Source organism: Bos indicus, chromosome 5 (genome assembly GCF_029378745.1).
Source record: "Bos indicus isolate NIAB-ARS_2022 breed Sahiwal x Tharparkar chromosome 5, NIAB-ARS_B.indTharparkar_mat_pri_1.0, whole genome shotgun sequence".
Lineage (NCBI taxonomy): Eukaryota > Metazoa > Chordata > Mammalia > Artiodactyla > Bovidae > Bos > Bos indicus.
The window spans coordinates 72,077,788-72,104,149 of NC_091764.1; the positions used below are offsets into that span (position 1 = coordinate 72,077,788).

The window sequence follows — 26,362 nt, forward strand, 5'->3', positions numbered from 1 at the left end:
AGCTCTTCCTTTCTCCAGGGGATCTTACCAACTCAGGGATAGAACCCAGGTCTCCTGCATTGCAGGTGGATTCTTTACCAGATGAGCCACAAGCGAAGCCTAAGAATATTGGAGTGGGTAGCCTATCCCTTCTCCAGTGGACCTTCCCAACCCAGGAATCGAACCAGGGTCTCCTGCATTGCAGGAGGATTCTTTACCAACTGAGCTATCAGGGAAGCCAACATAACTATAACAACAACACTTAAATAACAAGTAACTAACATTTTACCCTAAAACGTTAATGGTACTCTAAATAAAACTCTAGGTAGTAGAAACACAGGAGGAATTGTATTTTCTTCATTGTGTGTTATGGATAGGCACTGTTTTATTCATGACACACACATATAAAGGAGATCCACAAACTGAACCTTAATGATGCCTGCGACAGAAGAGTCTACTTTTGAAAGGGTCCAGTAAATACTTGTTTCTGCCTCTGAAGTGAAGGCCTTTCAGTATTACTGTAATGCCTGGGGACACTTTATGCTGCAGTCACCCTGTCCTGTCTGGAATTCTGATCTTATGGTTCTACAAAGAATACATATTTTCCTTGAAATGAATATGTATATATACACACACACACGTGTGTACATATTTGATATATATAATATGGACCTCCCTGGAGATCAAGTGGTTAAGACTTCAAGCTTCCAAAGCAGGGGCATGGGTTTGACCCCTGGTCAGGGAACTAGGATACCATATGCCACATGGTATGACCAAAAAATAAGCAAAAACTATATATAATATATATTGTATAATAAATACACTCTCTCTCTCTCTCTCTATATATATATATATGTCGGGGGGAGGGGAGGGGGAGGTGATGTCATATGCCATCAATGCATCTCTAAAGTCCTAAGGGAAACAAGCATTTGGGGAAGAGCGCCTACTGTATGCTGCTATGTACAGCTTCCAGGAGTATTCAAAACCCCACCTCCCACCATAGTGGCTTCCAAGACGATCTCCAGAGATAGAGACTAGAACCTAGTATGGGTTTGGAAGCCAGATATCTGTTCTGAGATTCTCACTAGGCTGAGCCAACATGTCACCACTCACTCTTGGGAGATCTAACTTCTCTAAGAACTCTGTTTGGGGCCTGACATCATCACTCCCCTGTACTCTGTGTCTCTGTTTCTACCTTACATAGTGTTTTTTTTTTTTTTTTTTTTGCCGGTGTAGGAACTTGGTGGCACAAGCCCCCAGGGTGACTCCAGGGCGTCTGTGGTTTGCCACTTCACAGGAGCAGAAAGGGAAAAAAAAGAATGTTGTAGAACCCAAAGAGCCACAGAAACTGAAAAGCTAATTTTTCTCATTCAAGACAAGGCTGTATATTGTCATCCTGCTTATTTAACTTATATGCAGAGTACATCATGCAGAATGCTGGGCTGGATGAATCACAAACTGGAATCAAGATGCTGGGAGAAATACCAACAACCTCAGATATGCACATGATACTACACGAATGGCAGAAAGCAAAGAGGAGCTAAAGAGCCTCCTGAAAAGGGTGAAAGAGGAGAGTGAAAAAGTTGGCCTAAAACTCAACATTCAAAAAAAAAACTGAGATCATGGCATCTGGTCCCATCACTTCATGGCAAACAGAAGGGGAAAAAGTGGAAACAGTGGCAGATTTTATTTTCTTGGGCTCCAAAATCACTGTGGATGGTGACTGCAGCCATTAAATTAAAAGATGCTTGCTCCTTGGAAGGAAAGCTCTGACAAACCTAGACAGTGTATTAAAAAATCAGAGACTTTACTTTGCTGACAAAGGTCCAGATAGTCAAAGCTATGGTTTTTCCAGTAGTCATATATGGATGTGAGAGTTGGACCATAAAGAAGGCTGAGTGCCAAAGAATTGATGCTTTCGAACTGTGTGTGGTGCTAGAGAAGACTCTTGAGAGTCCCTTGGTCAGCAAGGAGATCAACGCAATCAATCCTAAAGGAAATCAATCCTGAATTTGATTTCTAATGTCTTTCATTGGAAGGACTGATGCTGAAGCTCCAATACTTTAGCTACCTGATGCAAAGAACAGACTTATTGGAAAAGACCCTGATGCTGGGAATGGTTGAGGGTAGGAGGAGAAGAGAATAAAGAAGAAGAGATGGTTGGATGACACCATCAACTTAATGGACCTGAGTTTGAATACACTCCAGGAGATGCTGAAGGACAGGGAAGTCTGGCATGCTGCAGTCCATGGGACTTCAGAATCAGATACAACTTAGCAACTGAAAACAAGCCCACACACGAGTCATTTAGTATTAATAGCTGCCTTGATTATTAGATGGGATGTTTAGGTATTGTGATGCTCATGTTCAAGGAACCCTTGTTTTACTTAACAATGGCCCAAAGCCAAGAGTACTGATGTTGACAATGTGGATACTCTCTTACTATGCCTAATTTATAAATTAAACTTTATCATAGGTAGGTACATATTAGTTCAGTTCAGTCACTCAGTTGTGTTTGACTCTTTGTGACCCCATGGACTGCAGCACACCAGGCTTCCCTGTCCATTAGCAACTCCCGGAGCTTGCTCAAACTCATGTCCATTGAGTTGGTGATGCCATCCAACCATCTCATGCCCTTCTTCTCCTGCCTTCAACCTTTCCCAGCATCAGGGTCTTTTCCAGTGAGTCAGTTCTTTGCATCAGGTGGCCGAAGTATTGGAGCTTCGGCTGTTCATCAGTCCTTCCAATGAATATTCAGGATTGATTTCCTTCAGGATTGACTGGTTTGATCTCTTTGTAGTCCAAGGTACGTATCAGTTCAGTTCAGTCACTCAGTCATGTCTGACTCTGCAACCCCATGGAGGTTGGCCTCCTGTCCATCACCAACTCCCAGAGTTTACCCAAACTCATGTCCATTGAGTTGGTGATGCCATCCAACCACCTCATCCTCTGTCATCCCCTTCTCCTCCTTTCCCAATCCTCCTCAATCTTTCCCAGCATCAGGTCTTATCCAATGAGTCAGCTCTTCACATCAGGTAGTCAAAGTATTGGAGTTTCAACTTCATCATCAGTCCTTCCAATGAACACTCAGGACTGATCTCCTTTAGGATGGACTGGCTGGATTTCCTTGCAGTCCAAGGGACTCTCAAGAGTCTTCTCCAACACCACAGTTTAAAAGCATCAATTCTTTGGCCCTCAGCTTTCTTTATAGTCCAACTCTCACATCCATACATGACCACTGGAAAAACCACAGCCTTAACTAGATGGGCCTTTGTTGCCAAAGTAATGTAGGAAAAGACATAGCCTATAAAACATTTGGTCCTATCCAGTTTTAGGCATCCACTTGCAGATAAGGGGGGACTATAGGAACTAATTTTTTAGCATCAGCCAGGCTCAGACTGGGACAGACCTTGAAGGCTGAGCCAACAGATAAATGCAGAGCATGAGGGCAAGAAAGATATCAAAGGTACTCACACCTTATATGGTTCTGGCTCTGCTTCTGCCAGTGTGAATTTGTATAAGATTTGCAGACCTGAAAGGAGCACCGAGATCCCAGTCAAACCTATTTTACAGACTCATTCATCTCTTTACCAGTCATTCAACAAATACTTATTGAACAGATATCCTTGGATCAGAAAGGGAGAGTGACTTGCCTGAGGCTAGTGACGGTAGAACACAGACCCGCATCCAAGTTAAGTACTCTTGCAACTGCATCACACAAATGAAAGACCTTCTGGATCTTCCTTGCCTTTGCAACAAAAAGTGGTGCACTAGTTCCCAATCCCTAAGATTCCTTTCAATCCTGTTTTCTATTTGTGTACATGCCAGCAAAGCCACGCTACAACTTCCCTTGTTTCCTGTTGTTTCTGTACAAGACCGGAAAGAAAATTTATCTTTCAACATGTCACCTTTTCACTTTGACAAACACTGATTTATTTTGTAATTGATGTCCCAGGAAGGCACACACCTCATCTGCTTGAATGATGACACAATTAATTAGACCAAACAAGAAAGAAAGCCCAGAACAGAGCCCAAGCTGCAGGTACTACTTACCACGAGCAGCGTACAATTTCTCAGAGCAGAGCAATTTGCAAAAGGGAAGATCAAGGAGATATTCAGGTATGTTAAACTTTCAATTTAGGCCACATCTGTGGGCCAGTAGGTTCCAAAATCTACCTTCTCCATCTAGACATAACAGCACTCTAAAATGCTAAAGAAAAATCTCTTCATGTATCACAAATGTGCAAATGTCTATTACCTGTTATGGTCACGGAGGAGGACCCTGTCTGTCTGAGACAGGAAGTGGTGATGGGGGTGTGTGGAAAGGGAATAAAAAAAGAACACTGTATGTAGAATGGGTTCTATTAGCCAGTGTGCTCCTTAAGGCTGCAAGTGACAGAAATTTAAACTGACTTTAAGAAATTAAAAAAAAGAAAGATATTTTGCTCCCGGCATGGCTGGAACTAGAGACTGCAACACAGCATAATATGGAATTTGTCTCTCTTCTCAGGATATCAGAGTTGCTTTCACTCTCAGACTCAGTGGCTGTGCAGGAAAGAGGTTACACACCCAGCCTGAGGTGGCCATCCTTAGAAAGACCTGCTTGCAAAGCTGGCCCTTGGCTGGCATGTGTGAATGTGGGTTCCAGGAAGGTTGATATTAATATTATTCCCTGGTAAGAATGGCCCAATGTGTTTAAAATTGCTTATGCAAATATTATAGTTTATGATGAACACCCGCTTTCCTTTTGGGAGTCTGGGATTTTGCTATGTGCTAGAGGATGCCTGGGGCTTCCCAGGTAGCTAGGTAATAAAGAATCTGCTTGCTAATGCAGGAGACATGGGTTCGATCCCCAGGTCAGGAAGATCCCCTAGAGGAGGAAATGGCAACCCACTCTAGTATTCTTGCCTAGGAAATCCCAAGAACAGAGGAACCAGGCGGGCTACAAGAGAGTCAGAGAGACTTAATGACTAAACAACAACAAGACAGGTGCCTACATGACCAGCCCCGAATAAAGGTCTTGGGTGCTGAGTTTCTAATGAGCTTCTCTGGTGGACAGCATTTCATACACTGCCGGAGGAATCGAGTGTGTCCCATGTGACTCCATTGGGAGAAGATTCTGGAAGCCTCAGCCTTGTTTCCCCTAGACTTCACCCCATGCACCTTTGTCTTTGCTGATTTTACTTTATGTCCTTTGCTGTAATAAGTCACAGCCATGAAATCCACTCACGTTGACTCCCAGAACGAGTCCTCCTAACAGAACACCGAATCTAGGGGTGGTCTTGGGGACCCCTGACACAGTGGCAAAGTGACCAACAAAAGTTCCGGTCTTATCTTTTCATAGTAACAGCAACTGTAATAGAAAATCTTTCCCAAAAGTTCCAATAAAAGTTCTTGGCTTATCCTCATTAGTTGCGATGGATTCAGCTTCAGGCATACCACCACTGTGGACCAGTCAGCAGAGCCTGAGAGATGACTGTAGTCCCACTGCTAGGCAGGACAGGGTCATGCCCTTATCCCTGCAACCAGGGATAGGATCACCAACCGTTACACACACCGAAAACCAATCACGACAAGGAGAGACATCCTGCTGATGCTGGTGGAAGCGGGGTACGTATGCTGAGCAGCTGAGACAGAACTTCTACCACAGTGGAGCACAAATGGGGTGCATAATGAGGAAGCATTTGTTACATAAACATTCACCAGCAGCAGCAAAGAATCACAGAGCCAAGAGAGCTGAACTTTCTTGCCCTAAATATATGCTTTCTCCTTGTTTCCCACCTAATCGTCTAAACGGGGAAAGTAGGGATGAATCTCTTCTCTCGTGTACCACATCTTACTGGGACACCCATCTTTAAATGATTATGTTGTTCCATCTTACCTCCACCTTAGCTCAGGCAATGATCACTGGTTTCTTGGATTACTGACACGGCCAACTGACTGGACTCTGCTTTTGGTTTTGCGCCATCCAGCCCATCCCACCCACTGTAGCCCAGTTACCTTTCTGTCCTGAGGACATACCGGCCTGATTAGGTCACTCTTTGCCTTAGAGACTGTCAATGGGTTCTCACCATCTCCTAGAAAAACTCAAATTCCCTGGTGTGGCACGCCACGCCACACCTTCCGTGATCTAGCTCCCGAGTACTTGGCAATCTTCCCTCAGGTTCCCCATCCATCCGCCCATACTCAATTCTTTGCACAAAAAAAATTCCAGCAGTAGGAGTGCCCTGAAGTTCAGACAACATGCTGTCCTGTTTCACATCATGATTTTGGTCCATTTTGCTCTCCTTGGTCCCACTTTCCCATGTGGAGATCTCCGGCCAACCCACGACCCATTTTTTCTTGTGTTGTTAGTGATGACTTTCCCAGCTCCCAGAGTTAATCTCTCCTCCCATGATGGCAGCATTGTGCTTCGTACATGCCCCTATCTCTCACTATAACCCTTTCTTACTATTTATTTGCCCTTCTGAATTCTCAACTAGAGTTCACCTTCATGAAGGCTGGTGTATCGTCTTACCCATCCTTACAGCTCAGCACTGACTTTGAGAAGGACAAGGAGCACTGCTTAAAAACCTAAGGACTAAATCCACAAATGAAAAAGACAGGCTGAGGGCTGAGGCTGTGGCTCTCCCACTTACCTGGCAGATGATGTGGGTGTGTTGTTTAACTTTTGTAAGCATTAGCTCTCCCTCTTGTAAGACACAGATTGGACTAGCCATCTGTCAGGACTGTTGTGAGGATGAAAGGAGCTAATGTATATGGAACATCCAGGTGCACGCAGAATCTGGACTGCATCAGGCATCTCATCAAAGCAAGGTATCCCCCAAATGTACCAAACTCTTCAAGATATTAATAATAATAAGGGAAACTGGGTGCAAGGTATATGGGGACTCTGTACTAACTTCATATTTTTTCTGTAAATAATAAACTGTTTCAAAGATTTTTAAAGTTCACTTAAATAAGAAAAAAGCAAGTTCCATCTCTGCCAACCAACCCTTCCCTCCCTTCCTTCTTTCCAAAAATCCTTCAAAGGATGCCTCTTTTTTTAAAAATATTCTAGTATCATATCATTCTCCTCCCTGCCCCAGAAAATGGATTATTGGGTAGATTTGGGAAATCCTTTTTTAATCTTTTAAGCATTTTTGCCATCATGGGATATGATCTTTTGATATCTAAGCCATAAAGAAGAGAAGCCTCAAAATTGCCACACCTTCTCTGTCCTGAGACCCATCAAAAGGCAAACAGGAAAACAGAAACCCAAGCTTCCTGGTCAAATGGAGATGGTGGATAATGAAAAGAAATGTCCTTCTGTTTCTCAGGAAGCTGGTGATTTCACTCCGTCCTGTGCTGGCTGACAGTGTTCCCTTCAACGGCCCCTCCATCCATCTCAATAAGGACTCAGCACACACAACCCTGCCCACTACACTGTCCAGATGCGCAAGCCCAGTGCACCGCACGGAGAAGAGAACAGCCATTTGTCTTCCCTGACAGGCCACGTCCGTCCTTGTCACATATTAGATGCTGCTAATAATCTATGTGTACGTGTTTAGGAGAAAAAAAAATGTGTCCTTGCAATAGTCACAGAATGACATGATTTCCTCTCTTCACAAGTATGGAGATGAGCAGCATGTTGGCTCTTCTTTTGAGGGAAAAATAATAAATTCCAGAGGGTCCTACCCAAATTTATGGCTAAGAATGCATTTGCGTCAGGTCAATTCAATCATGCCTTCCCTTGGTATCGAGTTTCCTTCCAGGTACAAGGGAATGAAGGCATTATAAAGAAGGCTGAGCACTGAAGAATTGATGCTTTTGAACTGTGGGGCTGGAGAAGACTCTTGAGAAGACTCTTGAGATTCTCCTGGACAGCAAGGAGATCAAACCAGTCAATCCCAGAGAAAATCAATCCTGAATATTCATTGGAAGGACTGAAGCTGAAACTCCAGTACTTTGGCCACCTGATGCAAAGCGCCAACTCATTGGAAAACACCCTGATGCTGGGAAGGATTGAAGGCAGAAGGAGAAGGCAATAGGAGAGGACAAGACTGTTGGATAGCATCACCGATTCAATGGACATGAATTTGAGCAAACTCTGGGAGGCAGTGGAGGACAGAGGAGCCTGGTATACTGCAGTTCATGGGGTCACAAAGAGTCAGATACAACTTAGCTACTTACAACAACAAATTCATCTTCTGAAGGACGAAATTCACTAGTGGCTATTCAACTATCTGTAGCCCTAAGAGAGGAAAAAATTCACAGATCAAGCATCTTGGAAGCTAGCGTTGAGCATAAAAAAGGGGGACAGGAAGTCTGAAGTGCACACAGTAGAAGCTTGAGCATAGGGTTGACTCTGAAAGTCATTCATTAAGGGCACATGGTAAGGGGGTCTCCAAGATGTGAACCAATAAACAAGCAGCAGAAAGTTCAGATTTCATTTCTTCTTTGGCACTGGCCATTATCAACCATGTAAAGCAGCACCACCAGCACTGGACATCCTATACCTTTTTCAAAAATCAGTAATGGAACCACTAAGGAAGTGGTTCACAACAGAGAAAGACTGTCCTTCAGGGGACACTTCCAGATGCCTGGAGATATGTTTGCTTGTCACAACTGGGGAAGGGGGTGCAACTGGCATCTAGTGAGTAGAGGCAAGGGATGACAGGACAGCCCCCCATAATGATGAATTACCCAACCTCAAATGTCAAGAGCACCGAGGTGGAGAAACCTTGTGTGAAAGCTGCTGCTGCTGCTAAGGTGCTTCAGTCGTGTCCGACTCTGTTCGACCCCATAGATGGCAGCCCACCAGGCTCCCCTGTCCCTGGGATTCTCCAGGCAAGAACACTGGAGTGGGTTGCCATTTCCTTCTCCAATGCATGAAAGTGAAAAGTGAAAGTGAAGTTGCTCAGTCGTGTCCGACTCTTCTCGACCCCATGGACTGCAGCCTACCAGGCTCCTCCATCCGTGGGATTTTCCAGGCAAGAATACTGGAGTGGGGTGCCATCGCCTTCTCTGAATGCATGAAAGCAATGGTAGCCAAAGCACTGGTGCTGTCCAGACTGCTGGCAGGAGATGGGAGGGGCCTTGGAGTTGCACAGTTTGCGAAGACACCACAGGTAATTAATTCTGATACTGAAAGCCTCCACCCTGCAATTCAGAATTACTGCTCAGAGAACACAATTGCAAATGACCATTAGCTGCTTGACTAGCATATGCCTGTTAATCTGATTTGGTATTTCACTAATATAGACTTGGAACAGAGCTAACCCTCAGGGAAGACCCCTTTGGCCCAGATACTTATAGAACAAAAAGAACAAAAAACCTTCTTTCCTGAGCACGTGATTCTCAAGATGGGCTTTGTCTCTAACTCCATAAATTTATTTTTTAAAGTTTTTTTTTTTTTTTTTTTTGATGTGGACCACTTTTAAAGTCTTTATTGAATTTGTTACAGTATTGCTTCTGTTCTTTGTTCTGATTATTTGGCTATGAGGCATGTGGGACCTGAGCTCCCTGACTAGGGATCAAACTGGCACTCCCTGCGTTGAAAGGTGAAGCCTAACCACTGGACTGCCAGGGAAGTCCCTTCATAAACTGATTCAGCAAGTATTTGCTTCTTGCCTCTTCCTGCTACTTGGTCTGCATCTGCTACTTGGTCTGCATGTCTCTCACAGTTACCCCCACTAAGTCTTCAGTACCTTTATTTGATCCTGCCCCACCTTCTCATCTCTTAATTCCCCCAGAATGACCTAGGACAGCCCACGCATCCAGGCACCCACAGGGGCTACATTCACGATCAAAATTTCCTTCACTCAAGGTAGTTGATATCAGAAAAATATTAGAAAAGCAACTGAAGTGAGTAATTCACACTAATGGCAGGTAACCCCAAAATGTTCCCCGGAAGTGTCTGATATTTTTCAAATAAGGATGAATTAGTCACATGAATTTCTACTGCATTAGGCCTTAGATTGCATAACTTGTGCAACCAGTACCAAGTAGGTGTTCAGTAAACATTTATCGAGTGTCTGAATGAGAAAGAAAATACCTTTGGGCAGAGGAACTCCCTATAGTCTTAATCCTTAAACTTATCATTATTTCTCCCTGAAATTTAAAAAAAAATCCTGTGGGCCCGTCAGGAGGTGGTAACCATTCTAACTGTGAGACTCAGGGTATTTACCAAAGATGGCAACAGAACAAGTTCCAGGGCCCTATGGTCACACAATAAAAGGTCCTCAAGGGGACCCTAAGATCTGAGACCCTAAGATCCTTCTCTCTCACTGATTCTAATCAGCCTCCCAATTCAGTTCTTCCTTGTCTAGCCCAGAACTCAACCCACCCTCCATTTTCCCTCCAGCACTCTAAGACAAAAGGAAAACCTAGAGAAACAATACTGATAAAAATAGCAGTGGCATATTTTCTAGATTCTAAGGGGACACTGATATAGCAAAACATTTTCTAGGAGAAAAAGATCAACAGTCAAGGGGCTTTGTTAAGTCACATCTCAGTTTCAGAAACTGTAAAATGTGAAAAAATCTGCATCAAAAAGTGAGATAATTTACCAGATCTCTGCAAAGGACTAGGTGAGTTACATCTTTTGTTTCTGAAATATTATTTCTATTAAAACTGAAGTGTAAATTGCAGGGGACAGCCGGGCCTCCACTCAGGTCCTAGAACCTCACACTCCATGGTCTCTGCTCTCCCCACTGAGACACACAGTTGGTGACTCCCATCAGGACAAAATCTTGATTCTTCTTCTTACATGACCTTCCTCCCAAGCCCCCATCCTCATTAAAAAAATTTTTTTTATCATTTAGCTTTTTTAAAAAAAAACACAACTTTTTATTTTGTATTGGAGTATAGCCGATTAACAATGTTGTGATAGTTTCAGATGGACAGCAAGGGGACTCAGCCATTCATATTCACGTACCCATTCTCCCCCAAACTCCCCTCTTACCCCGGCTGTCACGTAACATTGAGCAGAGTTCCCTGTGCTCTACAGTATATCCTTGTTGGTTATCCGTTTTAAACACAGCAGTATGTGCAGGCAACCAGAAGTTTGTTCTCTAAGTTTGTAAGTGCTTTTCTGTTTTCTAAGTTCAAGTGTATCATTTCATTTTAGATTTCACATATAAGGGATGTCAAACTTATTTTTGACATTCCTTCTCTGACTTACTTTCTCCTTCTCTGACTTATTTCACTCAGGATGACCATCTCTAGGTCTAACCATGTTGCTGCATATGGCATTATTTCCTTCTTTTTAATGGCTGAGCAATATTGCATTGTATAATTGTATCCCCCACCCCGCCCCCACCACCCCATCCTCATCTTGATCGAGGATATCTGGGGAAATTTTCTTACTCGTAGAGGACTAACACCGTCTCATCTAAGATGAAGATTTTCCCATCCTGACTCTTTTAGGTAGGCAGACAGCTGTCTTACTGTGACGACAGTAAAATGACTCTCATATATTTGAAACAGCAGCAATGACACACTGCTGGTCCTTCCTCTGCATCAGGCGCCGTTCTGAGACCTTTTTACGTCTCATTTCACATCACCCTCACCACGTCATCATCCCCACTCTGCCAGTAAGAAACAGGTCCAGAGACGTGAGTAGTGCCAAGGTTAGAACGGCGGTGAGGGAATGGGTGGGAGGCAGCCTTAGGAAAGGCCCTGGACGTCTATGTCCAGCAGCTCCGGGAGTGGACCCTTGAGCTGAACGAGGATGAGGTGGAAGACATACCTCACAGGACTCCAGAAACTTCTCTTTCTTTCTTTTCCCTAGGTGACTCATAGTGTCTCTCTAGCTCACTTCATAGAGAGCCTGCATCCCTGTGCATGAAGGAAATTCACACAGTGGACAGAGGTCCCTTTGCCCCATCGGGGGACCCTGGGGAGCATGGGCGTGGCTGTCCTGTCCCATCCCATGAGTCATGCAGACAGGGCAATCAGGACGTGGTTGGCTTGGTGACACAGTGGTAACTAGACGCAGGAACTGACATTGCTCACTGGGTGTGAGCTGCACCGTCAGGGTCTCCTGACACAATCAGGGTGCACTCCATGGCCCTTTCTCCCGAGAAGTATGCTCCCCGTCCTTGCTAATCCCAGCCTGCCAATCACACCTCCCCCAGCCTTTGGATGTGCTGACCCCCACCTGCCATCACCCAATGAACCTCCCATTGGATCAACAGCAGATCCAGCCAGCCACCCTCCCTTCAGGGCTGGGAACCACAGCATCGGCACCCCTGGATTCTATACCTGGAAATCAGAAAAGGAAACTATCATAGCCCAAAGGGAACACTTTAATAAAATAGCTTTGTTTTCATTCCAAAAATCAATCACCTAAAGATACCTCCAGCCCAGACTCTTTTGTAAGATCCAGACCTATTCATTCCATCTGCACACGCCCAACACGGAATCCGTCACCTGGGGCCATCCACTCCACTCCCGCCTTCGTCTCTCTTGGACATCACCTGCTGCCCCCAAGGGCAACATCCTGCTGTAAGTCCACTGTCATATCTTGCTTGGACCACAGCAGTAGACAACCTCCCACCTGCTGCCAAAACTTTCTTTCAAGGCACTGGTTTCCTGGTTCATCTTATAGAACAACCCCATGCTGCAGCCAAAGGAGCCTTTTCAAATCTGAAAATCTTAGCATCCTTTTCTGTACCTAAAACTCTCAACTGGTTTTCAGTTACCTTTAGATAAAAACCAAAGCTGCACTTGATAAAACCTTTTGTGGTTCTCTTGCCTTATTTCCTATTCTGCAAACCTGGAATCACGTTTTATCTGTTCATTTAAGGAGCACCTGCCAGGTATTGTTCTAGGTGCTGGGAAATCGTCAGGAAGAAGACAAAGACCCCTGCCCTCAAGGTACGTATGTATTAGCTGGAAAGACACAGAATAATCAGGTAAAGCCAGCCAGGTCCTTGGTATCTGGGAGTCTGTGTGGCTGCCTGGGTGGAGCAGAACAATCTTAATAAGCAATTATGGACTAGATTAGAAGATGATGGGTGCAGTAAAAAATAGGAAAGAACAGTGTGAGAGGGATAGGATGGTATCCCAGGTTGCAGGATTAAAGGGGCCAGTTGGCGGAAATCTTGAGAGAAGCTGAGCTTGGAGCAAAACCTTAAAGGGAGTTCTGGCAGCAAGACAGGGAGGGACCTAGGGGACTAGCATTCCCAGCACGGGGACATCAGAGCAAATGACCAAGGCAGGGCCCGCCTGGTCTGTTTGAGGAACAGACTGCAGTGTGTTTCAGTGTCTGCACGGCTCTCTCTCTGGACCTCTGGCCTCTGGATACTGCATCCCTTCTAAGCGGGGCCATCAGGCTAATGTTGCCATTGCTTCTTCCCTTCACAAGCCTCCCTGGCCTGGACTGCTGCTGCTGCTTTGTCGCTTCAGTCCTGTCTGACTCTTTGGGACCCTTTGGACTATAGCCCACCAGGCTCCTCTGTCCATGGAATTCTCCAGGCAAGAGTTACTGGAGTGGGTTGCCATTCCCTTCTCCAGGGGCCCTTCCTGACCCAGGGATCAAACCTGGGTCTCCTGCATTGCAGGCAGATTCTTTGCTGTTTGAACCATCAGGGAAGCCCCTTGGCCAAGGCTGCTGCTGCTAAGTCGATTCAGTCGTGTGTGACTCTGTGTGACCCCAGAGACGGCAGCCCACCAGGCTCCCCCATCCCTGGGATTCTCCAAGCAAGAACACTGGAGTGGGTTGCCATTTCCTTCTCCAATGCATGAAAGTGAAAAGTGAAAGTGAAGTCGTGTCTGACTCTTAGTGACCCCATGGATTGCAGCCCACCAGGCTCCTCCATACATGGGATTTTCCAGGCAAGAGTACTGGAGTGGGGTGCCATTGCCAAGGCACCCTCAAATGTGATTCTACTTCACCGTCAATTCTGCCTTTCAAGGTACTTTCCACATTTTAATGTAACTGTGAGTTCAGTTGGATCTAGAATCTAGTGGTTAAACACCTAGTAGGCTCTGAGGTCAGCCTGGGGTCGGCCTGGCTTCCATCCAGGCTCCACCACGGCCTCGTGCAGGCTGTAGGGTCTCAGGCAAGACACTTAGAGACTTTTGAGGGGGAAACAAGATAGTCTGGCTCCTGACACAGAAAAAAAACAGCTGATAGGAATTAGCAACACGGGGGCAGGTCTGGGTCTGTGTGACTTACTATTTTTATCCCCAGGGCCAAGGACAGGTCCAAGGGCTCAAAAGATAATGAATTAATGAATGAGTGACCAAATAGATGTGGAAGGTGGGGTTGGAGGAACAGGGAAGAAGGGATGCGGGAAGGTCCCACACAAAGGTTCTAAGAGGGTCCAAAAACCCCTTCAAGGCAAGTGATTAAAACCACAGAAGTTCTTAAATGTCTTTTCAAAAACAATACTTCCAAAGTTCTTCATATTTGGCCTTTTTACATTATTGTACACTTTACAGCTGCCCCATGGCTTTGTGGGCAAAGTTGCAAGGTAATGGAGCAGACACCCATTAATGGTATCTGCTGTTACCCCACACCTGCTGGCAGGAGTCCTTAGAGAAAATGGAACATGGGAAGAATAATGCAAACTATCTGTGCATTTCCTGCAAGGACCCTGCTGGCATTGTTCTTGGCTCACTGAGGCCCAGAGGAGTCAAGTAACCTGCCTGTAGTCACAGAGTCTCCAGAGGGGCTCTAGTTCTGGCTTATTCTACTGGACCATGATGAATACATGCGGAGACTTCCTAGAGCTCACAGCTACTTTAAAGAGGGTGTCCTGGAACTTCGCAAGCTGGGCCAGTATTCTGCAGATGGAGGTTTTATTTCTCAAATCTGGGGAAAATCACACTTCCTTATGCCTTTGATTCTGCCCCCATGCCAGTTGGAGTAGACTTGATCAGGATGCAGAGACAGGCAAATGCCACGGAGGCGATGACCACAGCAGAGACTGAGGCTGGTCTAAGTCCTTACTAAAAAGCTCTTTACTAGGTTCTCCATGTAATGAGTTTAGGCAAGGGGGATTTCACAGCATCCTTAAGGAGTCAAGTCTATATGAGACTGAACACTAGAGTCACTGCAGCCCAGATAAACTAGGTGTTCCAGACCAGAGAAAACCCAGCAAGGCCAAATGGCATCAATGTCACTCAAAAGGTTTACAGTGAAACATATCAACTGCGATTACCTTTATGAGAGGGGAACCTTCCCTCCTGGATCAGAGTGTTCCACATTTATGGGTCTGTCCTAAGGGACTTCCTTCCTATTCCATGAACTGGCTTCTAATCATTCCATTTAGAAAAAATAATCTCTCTCTCTCTCTCTCACACACACACCCCTATACTAAAGAGCGCCATATGGAAAAGAGAAGAGCTTACTTACTTTTCATTTCCTTATTTCCCCAGAAAAGTTAGGGCGGGCATGGGAAAACCTCAGACGCTTGTTACACTCCTTTGCTGGTGATAGGTAAACACATACACAGTACCCCTTGTTTGTGAGCTCCTTGAAGGCAGGTGCCCTGTTCTAACAACAGCATCTAATAGATTCCTCTGCACTGTGGGGGCCTGACTAATGCTCGAAATGAACCAACGAGAGGATGAGCAAATAAAATGCAGCCCATTAACTGAACTCCTTGCAGTCAAACTTCCCTGGCCCTGACCTTGGCCCACATACTCTGCTCTGCCCCAGGAGCTGCCTTGAGTCTCTGAGCCCTCCAAATCCACGTCCTTGGGTCATCTCCGGGAGCAGCAAGAGCCTTGGATGCCTTCCCATCCACGGGGATATGGGGGTGGGCGGGCTTAACACCAGATTATTACTGTGCTTGTGACTGGTGACAGAACCCTACCAGCGCTGTGGCAGGTCCTCGCTGGGACAGAATAGATGTGATTTCCCAGTGACAGGTTACCTTTAGGGACCACCTGTCCCTGGGATCTTGCTGGGTTACACTCATCCAGGAGAGACTTGCAGCTCTGAATGCATATGGCAGGCTGAGTTTCTCGGGAAGTAGACGCGGGAATGGGAGTGAGCCCGCTGGGGGTTAACTTAGGGAGAATTCTCAGGACAACATCTATGAAAGGAGTGGCATGCCAGCAGGACTGGGCACAGGGAGAAATGGGGCTGCCAGGCAGACGCCAGTGGATCCTGCAAGATATCACATGCATTAGTCAGTCCATGGGGTGGGGTGTGGCCCCGGGCAAGGTGACTCTCTTCACCTGAGACCACTCCCCAAAGAGGGCTGAGAGCAGAGCCCACCTGCAGGCAGTCTTCCAGCAGCTGGAGGAATGAGCCTTTCCTCCCAAAGGGGAATGTGAGTGTCTACCACACACAATCACTACTCTCATCCTGCAAGACAGACGTGATCATCACCTCTACAGTCACATGGTCCCAGCTGGAGGTGGAGTTCCCTTCCTCCATGGGAGGTGGTGACTCTCCCTCCCCTTCACTTTTCATCAGCCAAGGCCCAGTGGGTGACTTCTTATAGCCGGTGATCCCTGGCGGGGATGCAACAATGCCTGCTGAATAAATACATCACTGAATACTGAAGGTCAGCACTGAAATAGGAATAAAATGCCACATAACTATAGAAAAAAAAGTCCCTAATGAGTGCAGTGTAATCAGGAAAAAACAAAAACAAATAGATGTGATGGGGGACTTGAAAAGAGATGCTCAGGGAAGACAACACACACATGCACTGCGGTCTCAGCTCCAAGTGGAACCTTGCATCCCACCAAGCTTCTGTTCCTTTATTTGTGAACTAAAACAGATCCAAACATTCTATGAAGAAGAGATCGGAAAGCTGAGACATGCTCTGTTTCAACAGTCTATTAGTGTCATTATTGACATGAATAAGGAAAGTTTTGATCCTGACAAGGAAAAGAGCCAAGGGTCAGAGTGTTTTGCCCCCGTGGTGTGCTGAGGACTTTTTTCAATTATCCCAAAGCTGGGAGGCTCCCAGAAGGAAGCAGGCAGAGACTGGAGTGGGTGAGGAATTTACTCTTCTGTCAGTGAATGGAAACAGAAACCAACTGGAATAGCCCGTGATTCTTGAGAATGCTGTGATTTAAAATCACTAAGCAATATTTCACCTTCAGAGGATAAGGAGCTATAGAGAAGAGGCAGGAGGGATTTTAAACACAGAAGCCAGAGTGCAAAAGTCAGGAAAAAAAAAAAAAAAAAAACACCGCTAGGTTTATCTCTCAATGTATTTGTCTAATATTGAGAATATAAAACTAATATCATAATTTAAAGGATGACACCTGGTAGAGGGTATTAAAATAATAGTAGGGTTTGTGCCTGCCACTTCTCTCATGAATCCACACCAGTTATAAACACTGATTGTCCTCACAATTTCCCACCTGATACTCACACATACCTTGGGGCAGTGACAAGAGTTAACAATAAAAACTACGAAGAAACTGACTAGAAAGAACCTCTTAGAAAGCCAAACTTACATACTTCTTTAAATGATAAACCATCAACTTTTTAATGAAAGAAAAAGTCATAAGAACATTTTCAAACACTCTATAATGAATACCCATCACCACCATCTCACAGGCTTTCTCAGCAATCAAAGTATCATTTGATAAAAAGGGAAAACCGATAAATGTGCGTCTCCACACAAAGAAGCCAACACTCAATTATGGGCACACAAAATACACACATTTGATATCTGTCTCTTACAAAGCAATTCAACAACCCTCAATTGGGTTCTTCCTATGAACACAGATCTTACTTTTTCAATTATTAAAGACATACAAGCCAATCCCTGTTTTCCTCTAACAAGTACCAAGTGAGAGTAGAACTGATGCTCACCTCTATTTATAATTCCTTGTCTATTTCATTAGCATGACCTCATTAAGAGTTGCCCTCACATTAAAAAAAAAATACAATTGCTATTCTTGTTATGTCATTTGACACCTTCAGATATCAGGGGAAAAAAAAAAAAAGAGCTACAATTACCTTTGAACTTGTGGAACACAGCCCAGAGCTCGGCAATGTCTGTTGCAAAGGTGATGTCTGTGTCAAGGACGATGACCCTCTCCAGGTTGGCAGGAAGAGTCTTGGTGAGGACGAGCTTCATCAGACCATAAATCCCAGAGTAGTGTTTGTTGGGGATCCAGGAAACTTCAGACTAGACAGGGAAGTGAAGAGAAAGAGTAGGAGAAAGCAAAAAAAAAAAAAAAAAAAATCACTACATTTAATTTTTTTGTACAAGCATTATAAATAGTGCCTGGTACATAAAAAGGTTCCAATAAAAATTGTTGAGTAAATGAATGAATGTTTTCTTAAAGATTTATTCATGTAATTTACAGTTTGGCTTGTGAAGTTCTTTTGGAAGAAAAATGTATCTGAATCAAGGGAGAAGGAGAGTAATGTTTTTGAAATAACTACCCTATGCAAATACTACACTCAGATATTTTAAAATAAGATTACTGTTATTATAGAAATTATATAGGCTCATTGGAGAAAATAATATTCACAAAATAAATAAAAGTTTCAAAAATTGAATCATACTGTATATATTTTTGCAACCGATGTCTAATTGTTCCTGGATAGATATATTTCTTAAAGTCTTATTCCATTTCTGTGTCATTAAAAATGACTACTTAATAGTATCATTAAGGCGTACACTTTTCTTGCCTGGAAAATTCCATACACAGAGGAGCCTGGCAAGCTACAGTCCATGGGGTCCCAAAGAGTCAGACACGACCGAGCAACTGAGAACATACAAGAGCAAACAAAGGAACAACCAATGTCCCTCAGGTGGTGGGAACATCAGCGAGTCACACACCTTAGTACCATTTGATGATACTACTAATGATACTACTAGTACTACGACTAATACTAATTGATAATGAAGGCTAACAGTAATACTGAACACCAGTGTGATGAAAGCTTCCAGAAGCGCAGGTCATTTATGAAGACCCTATGGACAGGGTATTGTCTCAGCTGCCACAGGAATCTCCATGGAAGCCAAAGTACACTTGTTTTCAAGAAATGAATATTTGGAATGGAACCCTTTAATGGAAAATGTGGTCACATCATAAAAACTCCAAAAAATATTCTCCCTTTTGGTCCTTATAATTCCATTCGAGGACACACTTTTTTTTTTTTAAAGTCATGCTTAAGAACGAGATCAAAGTTTTATTCCTGAAGTTCATCACCATGTCATAAAAGTAAATAAATAGCAACAATCCAAATGCCGAAAAATTAAACAGTTAATATAAACAAAGTATTTAAAAAATTTGATAAGGGACTTTCCCGGTGGTACAGTGATTAAGACTCCACACTCCCAATGCAGGGGACCCCAGGTTCGATCCTTGGTCAGGGAACTAGAACCCATATACCCTAAGATCCCACATGCCATAGGTAAGAGCCGATATTTGTTGTTTAATTGCTAAATCGTGTCCAACTCTTTGTGACCCCATGCACTGTAGCCCACAAGGTCCCTCTGTCCATGAGATTTTCCAGGCAAGATTACTGGAGTGGGTTGCCATTTCATTTCCTTCTCAACAAAGAGACCTCATGCTGCGGCTAAAGAAAAAAAAAAAAAACAACCCTGCATGTCACAACTAAAAACTGATGCAGACAAAAAACATTGATAGCACACTGTGCAGTTGTTACAAGCAATATAGACTAAGATGAAATGAAAAGAAACTGACATGTTAAAAGTAAAAAAAAAAAAAAAAAAAAAGGAAGCTTAAAAATTGCTTTTGCTTATTAACTACTAGATATAATCAAACAATACGAAAACATATCCACTCAGATTAATGCAGAGAAAAAAGAAATGGAAGCACAGCATCAAACCACTGACATCAATCATTTGGGGGATGATAGGAGTACAGTCTCTCTCTATAGATAGATATAGATATGAAAAATTGCTCAGTCGTGTCTGACTCTTTGAGACCCCATGGATCGTAGCCTGCCAGGCTCCTCTGTCCACAGAATTCACCAGGCAAGAATATTGGAATGGGTAGCCATTCTCTTCTCCAGGGGATCTTCCCAATCCAGGGATTGAACCAGGGTCTCCTGCATTGTAGGCAGATTCTTTACTATCTGAGCCACCAGAGAAGCCCCAGATACAGATATACATACATTCATACATATATATGTGTGTATATATATATATATATATTCTGGTTACATACACACATTTAATCTATACTTGCCAACTTTAAAAATTATCAACTACTAATGTTGTAAAGAAAAACTAAGTGTGACAGTCTTCATTTTAAACATATAAGGATCCAGTGATGGGAAACCGGAGCGTACGAAGTCAGTTTAAGAAAGCTATCAGAAAGGACCTTCTCTGATAACCCATATGACCCATTCCATTTCTCACACCTACTCCATGCTGTTTTCATCTCCAATTTGTTTGAAAATACAATTTTAGCTATTCCTTATTCTCAGTTTTGCAATGGCTCTTTGCATTAAGTGAGTACAATTTTGAGCAGAAAAAAAGAAAACATAAACTGAACTCTTCACCATGTGTCAATTTCAAGAGAAAGAACCATTGACTGCCTACAACCTGTCACCTTGTTCCTGGGTAGCATGGAGGAGGGAAAAAAGAAACAAAAGTTCAAATCTGGACTCTAGCCCCACAGGAAGGGTTGATCTCCCTAAGCCTTGGTTTCTTTATCAGTAAAAATGGAGCTGCTGCTACATCACAGTTCAGTTCAGTTGCTCAGCTGTGTTCGACTCTTTGCAATCCCATGAATGGCAGTATGCCAGGCCTCCCTGTCCATCACCAACTCCCGGAGTTCACCTAAACCCATGTCCATTGAGTCGGTGATGCCATCCAGTCATCTCATCCTCTGTCGTCCCCTTCTCCTCCTGCCTTCAATCTTTCCCAGCATCAGGGTCTTTTCAAATGAGTCAGCTCTTCGCATCAGGTGGCCAAAGTATTGGAGTTTCAGCTTCAACATCAGTCCTACTAATGAATACCCAGGACTGATCACTTTTAGGATGGACTGGTTGGATCTCCTTGCAGTACAAAGGACTCTCAAGAGTCTTCTCCAACACCACAGTTCAAAAGCATCAATTCTTCAGCACTCAGCTTTCTTTATAATCCAACTCTCACATCCATACATGACCACTGGGAAAACCATAGCCTTGACTAGATGGACCTTTGTTGACAAAGTAATGTCTCTGCTTTTCAATATGCTGTCTAGGTTGGTCATAACTTTCCTTCCAAGGAGTAAGCGTCTTTTAATTTCATGGCTGCAATCACCATCTGCAGTGATTCTGAAGCCCAGAAAATAAAGTCAGTCACTGTTTCCAGTGTTTACCCATCTATCTGCCTGGACATGTAACAACAGACTGGTTCCAAATAGGAAAAGGAGTACGTCAAGGCTGTATATAGTCACCATGCTATTTAACTTACATAACTTATATGCAGAGTACATCATGAGAAATGCTGGGCTGGATGAAGCACAACCTGGAATCAAGATTTCTGGGAGAAATATCAATAACCTCAGATATGCAGATGACACCACCCTTATGGCAGAAAGCGAGGAAGAACTAAAGAACCTCTTGATGAACGTGAAAGAGGACAGTGAAAAAGTTTAAATTAAAGCTTAAAGCTCAACATTCAGAAAACTAAGATCATGGCATCCAGCATAGCAAATAGATGGCTAATGTAAAAACTGAAGGAGTTTAAAGGACTCAACTGCTTGGTACACAAAAGATCCTCAGCAAATGTGGTCCCACCCTTCATCCCGATTCTCTCTCCCCATTTCCAGTATGTACATAGCTATGCTTGGGTTTGATCTCTGGGTGAGGAAGATCCCCTGGAGAAGGCAACAGCAACCCACTCCAGTATTCTTACCTGGAAAATTCTATGGACAGAGGAGTCCATGGGGTTGTAAAGACTTGGACGTGACTGAGCAACTAATGAAGAAATGATGCTTTTGAACCGTGGTGTTGGAGAAGACTCTTGAGAGTCCCTTGGACTGCAAGGAGATCCAATAAGTCCATCCTAAAAGGAGATCAGTTCTGAGTGTTCATTGGAAGGACTGATGCTGAAGCTGAAACTCCAATACTTTGGCCACCTGATACAAAGAACTGACTCATTTGAAAAGACCCTGATACTGGGAAAGACTGAAGGCAGGAGAAGAAGGGGATGACAGAGGATGAGATGGTTGGATGGCATCACTGACTCAATGGAGATGAGTTTGAGTAAACTCTGGGAGTTGGTTATGGACAGGGAGGCTTGGTGTGCTGCAGTCCATGGAGTCAGCGAAGAATTGGACACGACTGAGCGACTGAACTGAACTGAGCAACTAACACACACGCGCGCGCATATGCCTCTTCAATACTTAATATTGAAGTCTGGGGGCATCTCTGGGATCTAGTACAGAACTGAACCTTGGGTCCTGGAGTCAGATACACCTGAGTTCATATTCTGACACTGTCAATTAATCACCACGTCAACCTGGCCAAATCTGCGAGGGGAGTCTCTGCCGTTTATAAAAGGGAGTCACTTCCAGTGTATCATTATCGGTCAGGGTGTGGATGAATGCAGAATTTAAGGGCAGAAACAAGGCACTGGGCAGACTTGGTGAGGGGAAGAGTTGGGGGCCGTTACCACTCAACGCATGAAGGGCCAATGCCAGCTGCTGCTAGTGTCCAAAGAGGGGAGTCAGATGAATAAGCCCCTTAGCAGGAGCAGTGACCTTCAGAAGAGAGACATGACCTTGCTGCAACAATCCCTCAGGATGGATCAGGGAGAGAGATCTCAGCTCCCCCTCTCCTCCTGCCCCTAGGACTCCTGCCAGGGTAGCCCACTGGGCAAACCCAAACATAATCCAGTGAGAAAGTAAGCTTGGGGATGCAGCCCTTAGGCATCAGCTCAAGGAAAAAGATGAGAAAGAATCCAGAGGGACAAACCTAACAGAATAGAATGGCCATTAATTTAAACAAATGATGGCAAGATCAAAGCACCAAGCCTCACACATCACAGACACAACACACATCTGCAGGATGGCTGGGGAGACGGAAGGATGCATGGGAAGACGGATGGATGGACGGACAGATGGATGGCACAGGAAGGAGACTGATTAGTCGCAAATCCTCACCAAGCAAGATGCAAAGCTATAGCTGGAATCTGTCAGGCGAAATGTTTGTGTTTCTTTCCCAAACCATAGTCTTCCTTTGAAGTCAGCTTCCAGGCCAGCCATCACCTTAAGATCTGACGCCTGAGGACTCTGAATAATTCCCTCCCGTGGGTTTTATAAAACTCTTCTTCGTGTAAGCCTGGGCCTTTGGAACTCAGCTTGGTTTCCTCACTCCCCTGAGAATTTGCCTGAACTGAAGCTTGGCAGTCACCGGCCCATGCCGCAGAGTCGTGCTATTTAATCAGACCTTTGATTAACTTATTCATCTATTTTGGTTACCATCAAAGCAAGAGAGCTTGGTGGAGACGTTGGGTTAAGCCGTCTAATTAGGCGGCTCCAACTCCCGGCTTTATTTTTCACACACAGGCGAGGCACTCGGATGCATCACAGAACAGTAGGACTACAGGAATAAATTAATCTCAACATAAGCCCAGGCCTGAACGTCACCCCAAGTCCCCGACTTAATACATAATCAATTAAGTTAGAGTGTTCAATTAGAGGTAGAGGAAGCATTCGAATGGGTTTGTATTCAGAAAGAAAATCCCAGAAAGAAAACTAAGGAATCTAGAGGGGGGAAGAACGTGTGGTGAGAAGCAGATGTATTTGTTACAAATGGCTCCTTCTCTCAGCAGCAGCATGGAACCTGTGCTGTCTGCCTCTGTCCAAATCTTGCTCTTCCTTCAAGTCCCAACTTAGAAGGCACCAGCCTCCGGCCCCCCTCCCTGCTGCCCAAGGCTGGGTGAGGGCTCCCAAATCGAGCTGTTTCCTTTCCTTCGGCACAACAAGCCATCATACTGTCTAATTTTCCATGTCTCTTTCCAGCTCTGGACTAGAAACCCTTGAGGTAGGCATGATGTCATTCATATTATGGTAACAACACAGTCATCTGACCATGTGTATGATGCAGACTTAACCAGGCCTCAGTTCAAATGCCACCTGTGATATTTTTGCCAATTAGGAGAAGAGGCATCTGTAATTGCTTGGGTCCAGATCGGTACAGTACATTGAAAAAGGCACAGCTTGTTGAGCCCCAGAACCTGGTTTTTAGCACCACTTCTAATAAGCTTATAAGCTATGTGACTCAAGGCAAGTCACTTAACCACCATAAGCCTCAGTTTTCTCGTCTGTAAAATGGGAACTTCAAACGCTCACTTCACAATATTGCTGTGAGGATTACAGAGCATCTATTCATTAAGAGAAGGTAAGTAAATGGGCTTCCCTGGTGGGTCTATGGTAAAGAAGCTGCCTGCCAAAGCAGGGGACACGGGTTTAATCCCTGGTCCGGGAAGATCCTCATGCCTTGGATAAACTAAGCCCGTGTGCTCCAACTATTGAGCCTGTGCTCCACTGAAACCACTAAAGCACATGTGCCCTAGAGTCTATGCTCAGCAACAAGAGAAACCAGAGTGAGAGATCCAGGCACTGCAACTAGGGAGTAGCCCCAACTCACCGAAACTAGAGAAAAGCCTGCACAGCAACCAAAACCCACCACAGGCAAAATACACATATAAATAAATAAAATTATTTTTTTAAAAAAAGAGGAGGGAAGTAAAGTCCATTTCCCTTCTCCCAATGAGTGTGTGTCAGCGCTACCCAGATTCAGATGATACATGATTTGGAATTTGATAAAGATAAGACATTAAACCCAGGGATAGAACTCAGGTTTCCTGCATTGCAGGTAGATTCTTCATCAGCTGAGCCACAAGGGAAGCCCAAGAATACTGGAGTGGGTAGCCTATCCCGTCTTCAGCAGATCTTCCTGACCTAGGAACTGAAGCAGGGTCTCCTGCTTTGCAGGCGGATTCTTTACCAACTGAGCTATCAGGGAAGCCCATGGTATTAATAACTTTGACAATAAAAAGGAAACAGGGAACAGAGATAGTTCTAACAGGGAAAATAAATCACCCATATCTTTTCCCTATATTTCTATATATAAGATTAATAAATCACGAACTGGGATCTATGGGGAAATGTGAAGCCCTCTCTAGTGAATCTCCAAATTGGACCACACTCCTGGGTTTTGGGGGGGGGGGGCGCGGAAATGGGTGTGAGTGTTCGCCTATATAACCTTTAGGGGGAGTCTCCTCATACAATCCACACTGCTACTAATCTCACTTCCAGCCTACATACAATAAACTCCAGTCCAACTGAGGATATTAAATTCTTGGAATCAACAGAAAGTAAAAGTGTTAGTCGTCCGGTAGTGTCCAACTCTTTGCAACCCCATGGACTGTAACCTGCCAGGCTCCTCTGTCCATGGAATTCTCCAGGCAAGAATACTAGAAGTGGGTAGCCATTCCCTTCTCCAGGGGATTGTCCTGACCTGCAGGAACCCAGGTATCTTGCATTGCAGCCAGATTCCTGACCATGTGAGCCACCAGGGAATCAATGTGGAGAAGACCATCTTCAGAGGCAAGTTACAGAGACCTGGAAAGTGTCATGCAGACTGACCCCCAGAGTACCCTGTAGAAACACCATCACCTAGCTGAGCAATATCCTAGCATGTTCTTCATCACTGAACACGCCAACGGGTTCATGTAATTAAAATAATAATAAGAATGAAAGCTAGGTTTATGTTAATGGACAGATTATTATCCTTGCAATGGCTGTTAATAATTCTAAGCAGACATGCTCTAAGATTTAATTAGCAAAAATGCAACTGAGCTTAAGAATACCACTGAATCCACTTACATAAAGGAGCATAAGCAATTCTTATGGGGGCACTGGGATGCCCCCATAATGATAATACTATCTAGCCTTTGCTGGGGCTTGAGCTGTTTACTGGCCATCAGGGAGCTCCCTGGGGGGCTTCCTAGATAGCGCTAGTAGCAAAGAACCCACGTGCCAATGCAAGAGACAGATGCAACTTCGATCCATGGATTGGGAAGATCCCCTGGAGAAGGAAATGGCAACCCATTCCAGTATTCTTGCCTGGAGAATCCCATGGACAGAGGAGCCTGGTGGGCTACAGTCCATAGGGTTGCAGAGAGTCAGACATGACTTAGTGACTGAGCACGCAAGCATGCAGGCACTGTGGGGAGAGCTTTCTATGTGCTATCTTATTTACATTACTTCCAACTAGACTAAAGGTCAGGTCTTAATATCGCAGTATATGAACTGTGTGGGGAGAGGACCGAGTCCTTTCCCCTTCCTCAAATTTCAGCCCCCCAGCCTTAGATGCTCTACTCTGAAATGATGCAGTGTTTCTTTCTTCTTTACCCTTCCCATAGTTATTGGTCTATTCAGAGCTGTCCTCCACTCCTCAGGGCTAGTAACTGTAGGGTCGTAGCCACGCCCCTGCCTT

At 44.4% G+C, this 26,362-nt stretch overlaps 1 protein-coding gene across 6 annotated transcripts in view; it reads right to left on the minus strand.

Annotated features, from left to right (window-relative positions):
- LARGE1 (LARGE xylosyl- and glucuronyltransferase 1) overlaps positions 1 to 26,362 on the minus strand; it is a 609,153-nt gene that overhangs the window by 234,100 nt on the left and 348,691 nt on the right. For all 6 annotated transcript variants that reach the window (XM_019961264.2, XM_070788583.1, XM_070788584.1 and 3 more), the window contains one exon: positions 17,903 to 18,074. In XM_019961264.2, the coding sequence (XP_019816823.1) occupies positions 17,903 to 18,074 (172 nt within the window). The remainder of the gene's footprint in view (positions 1 to 17,902; positions 18,075 to 26,362) is intronic.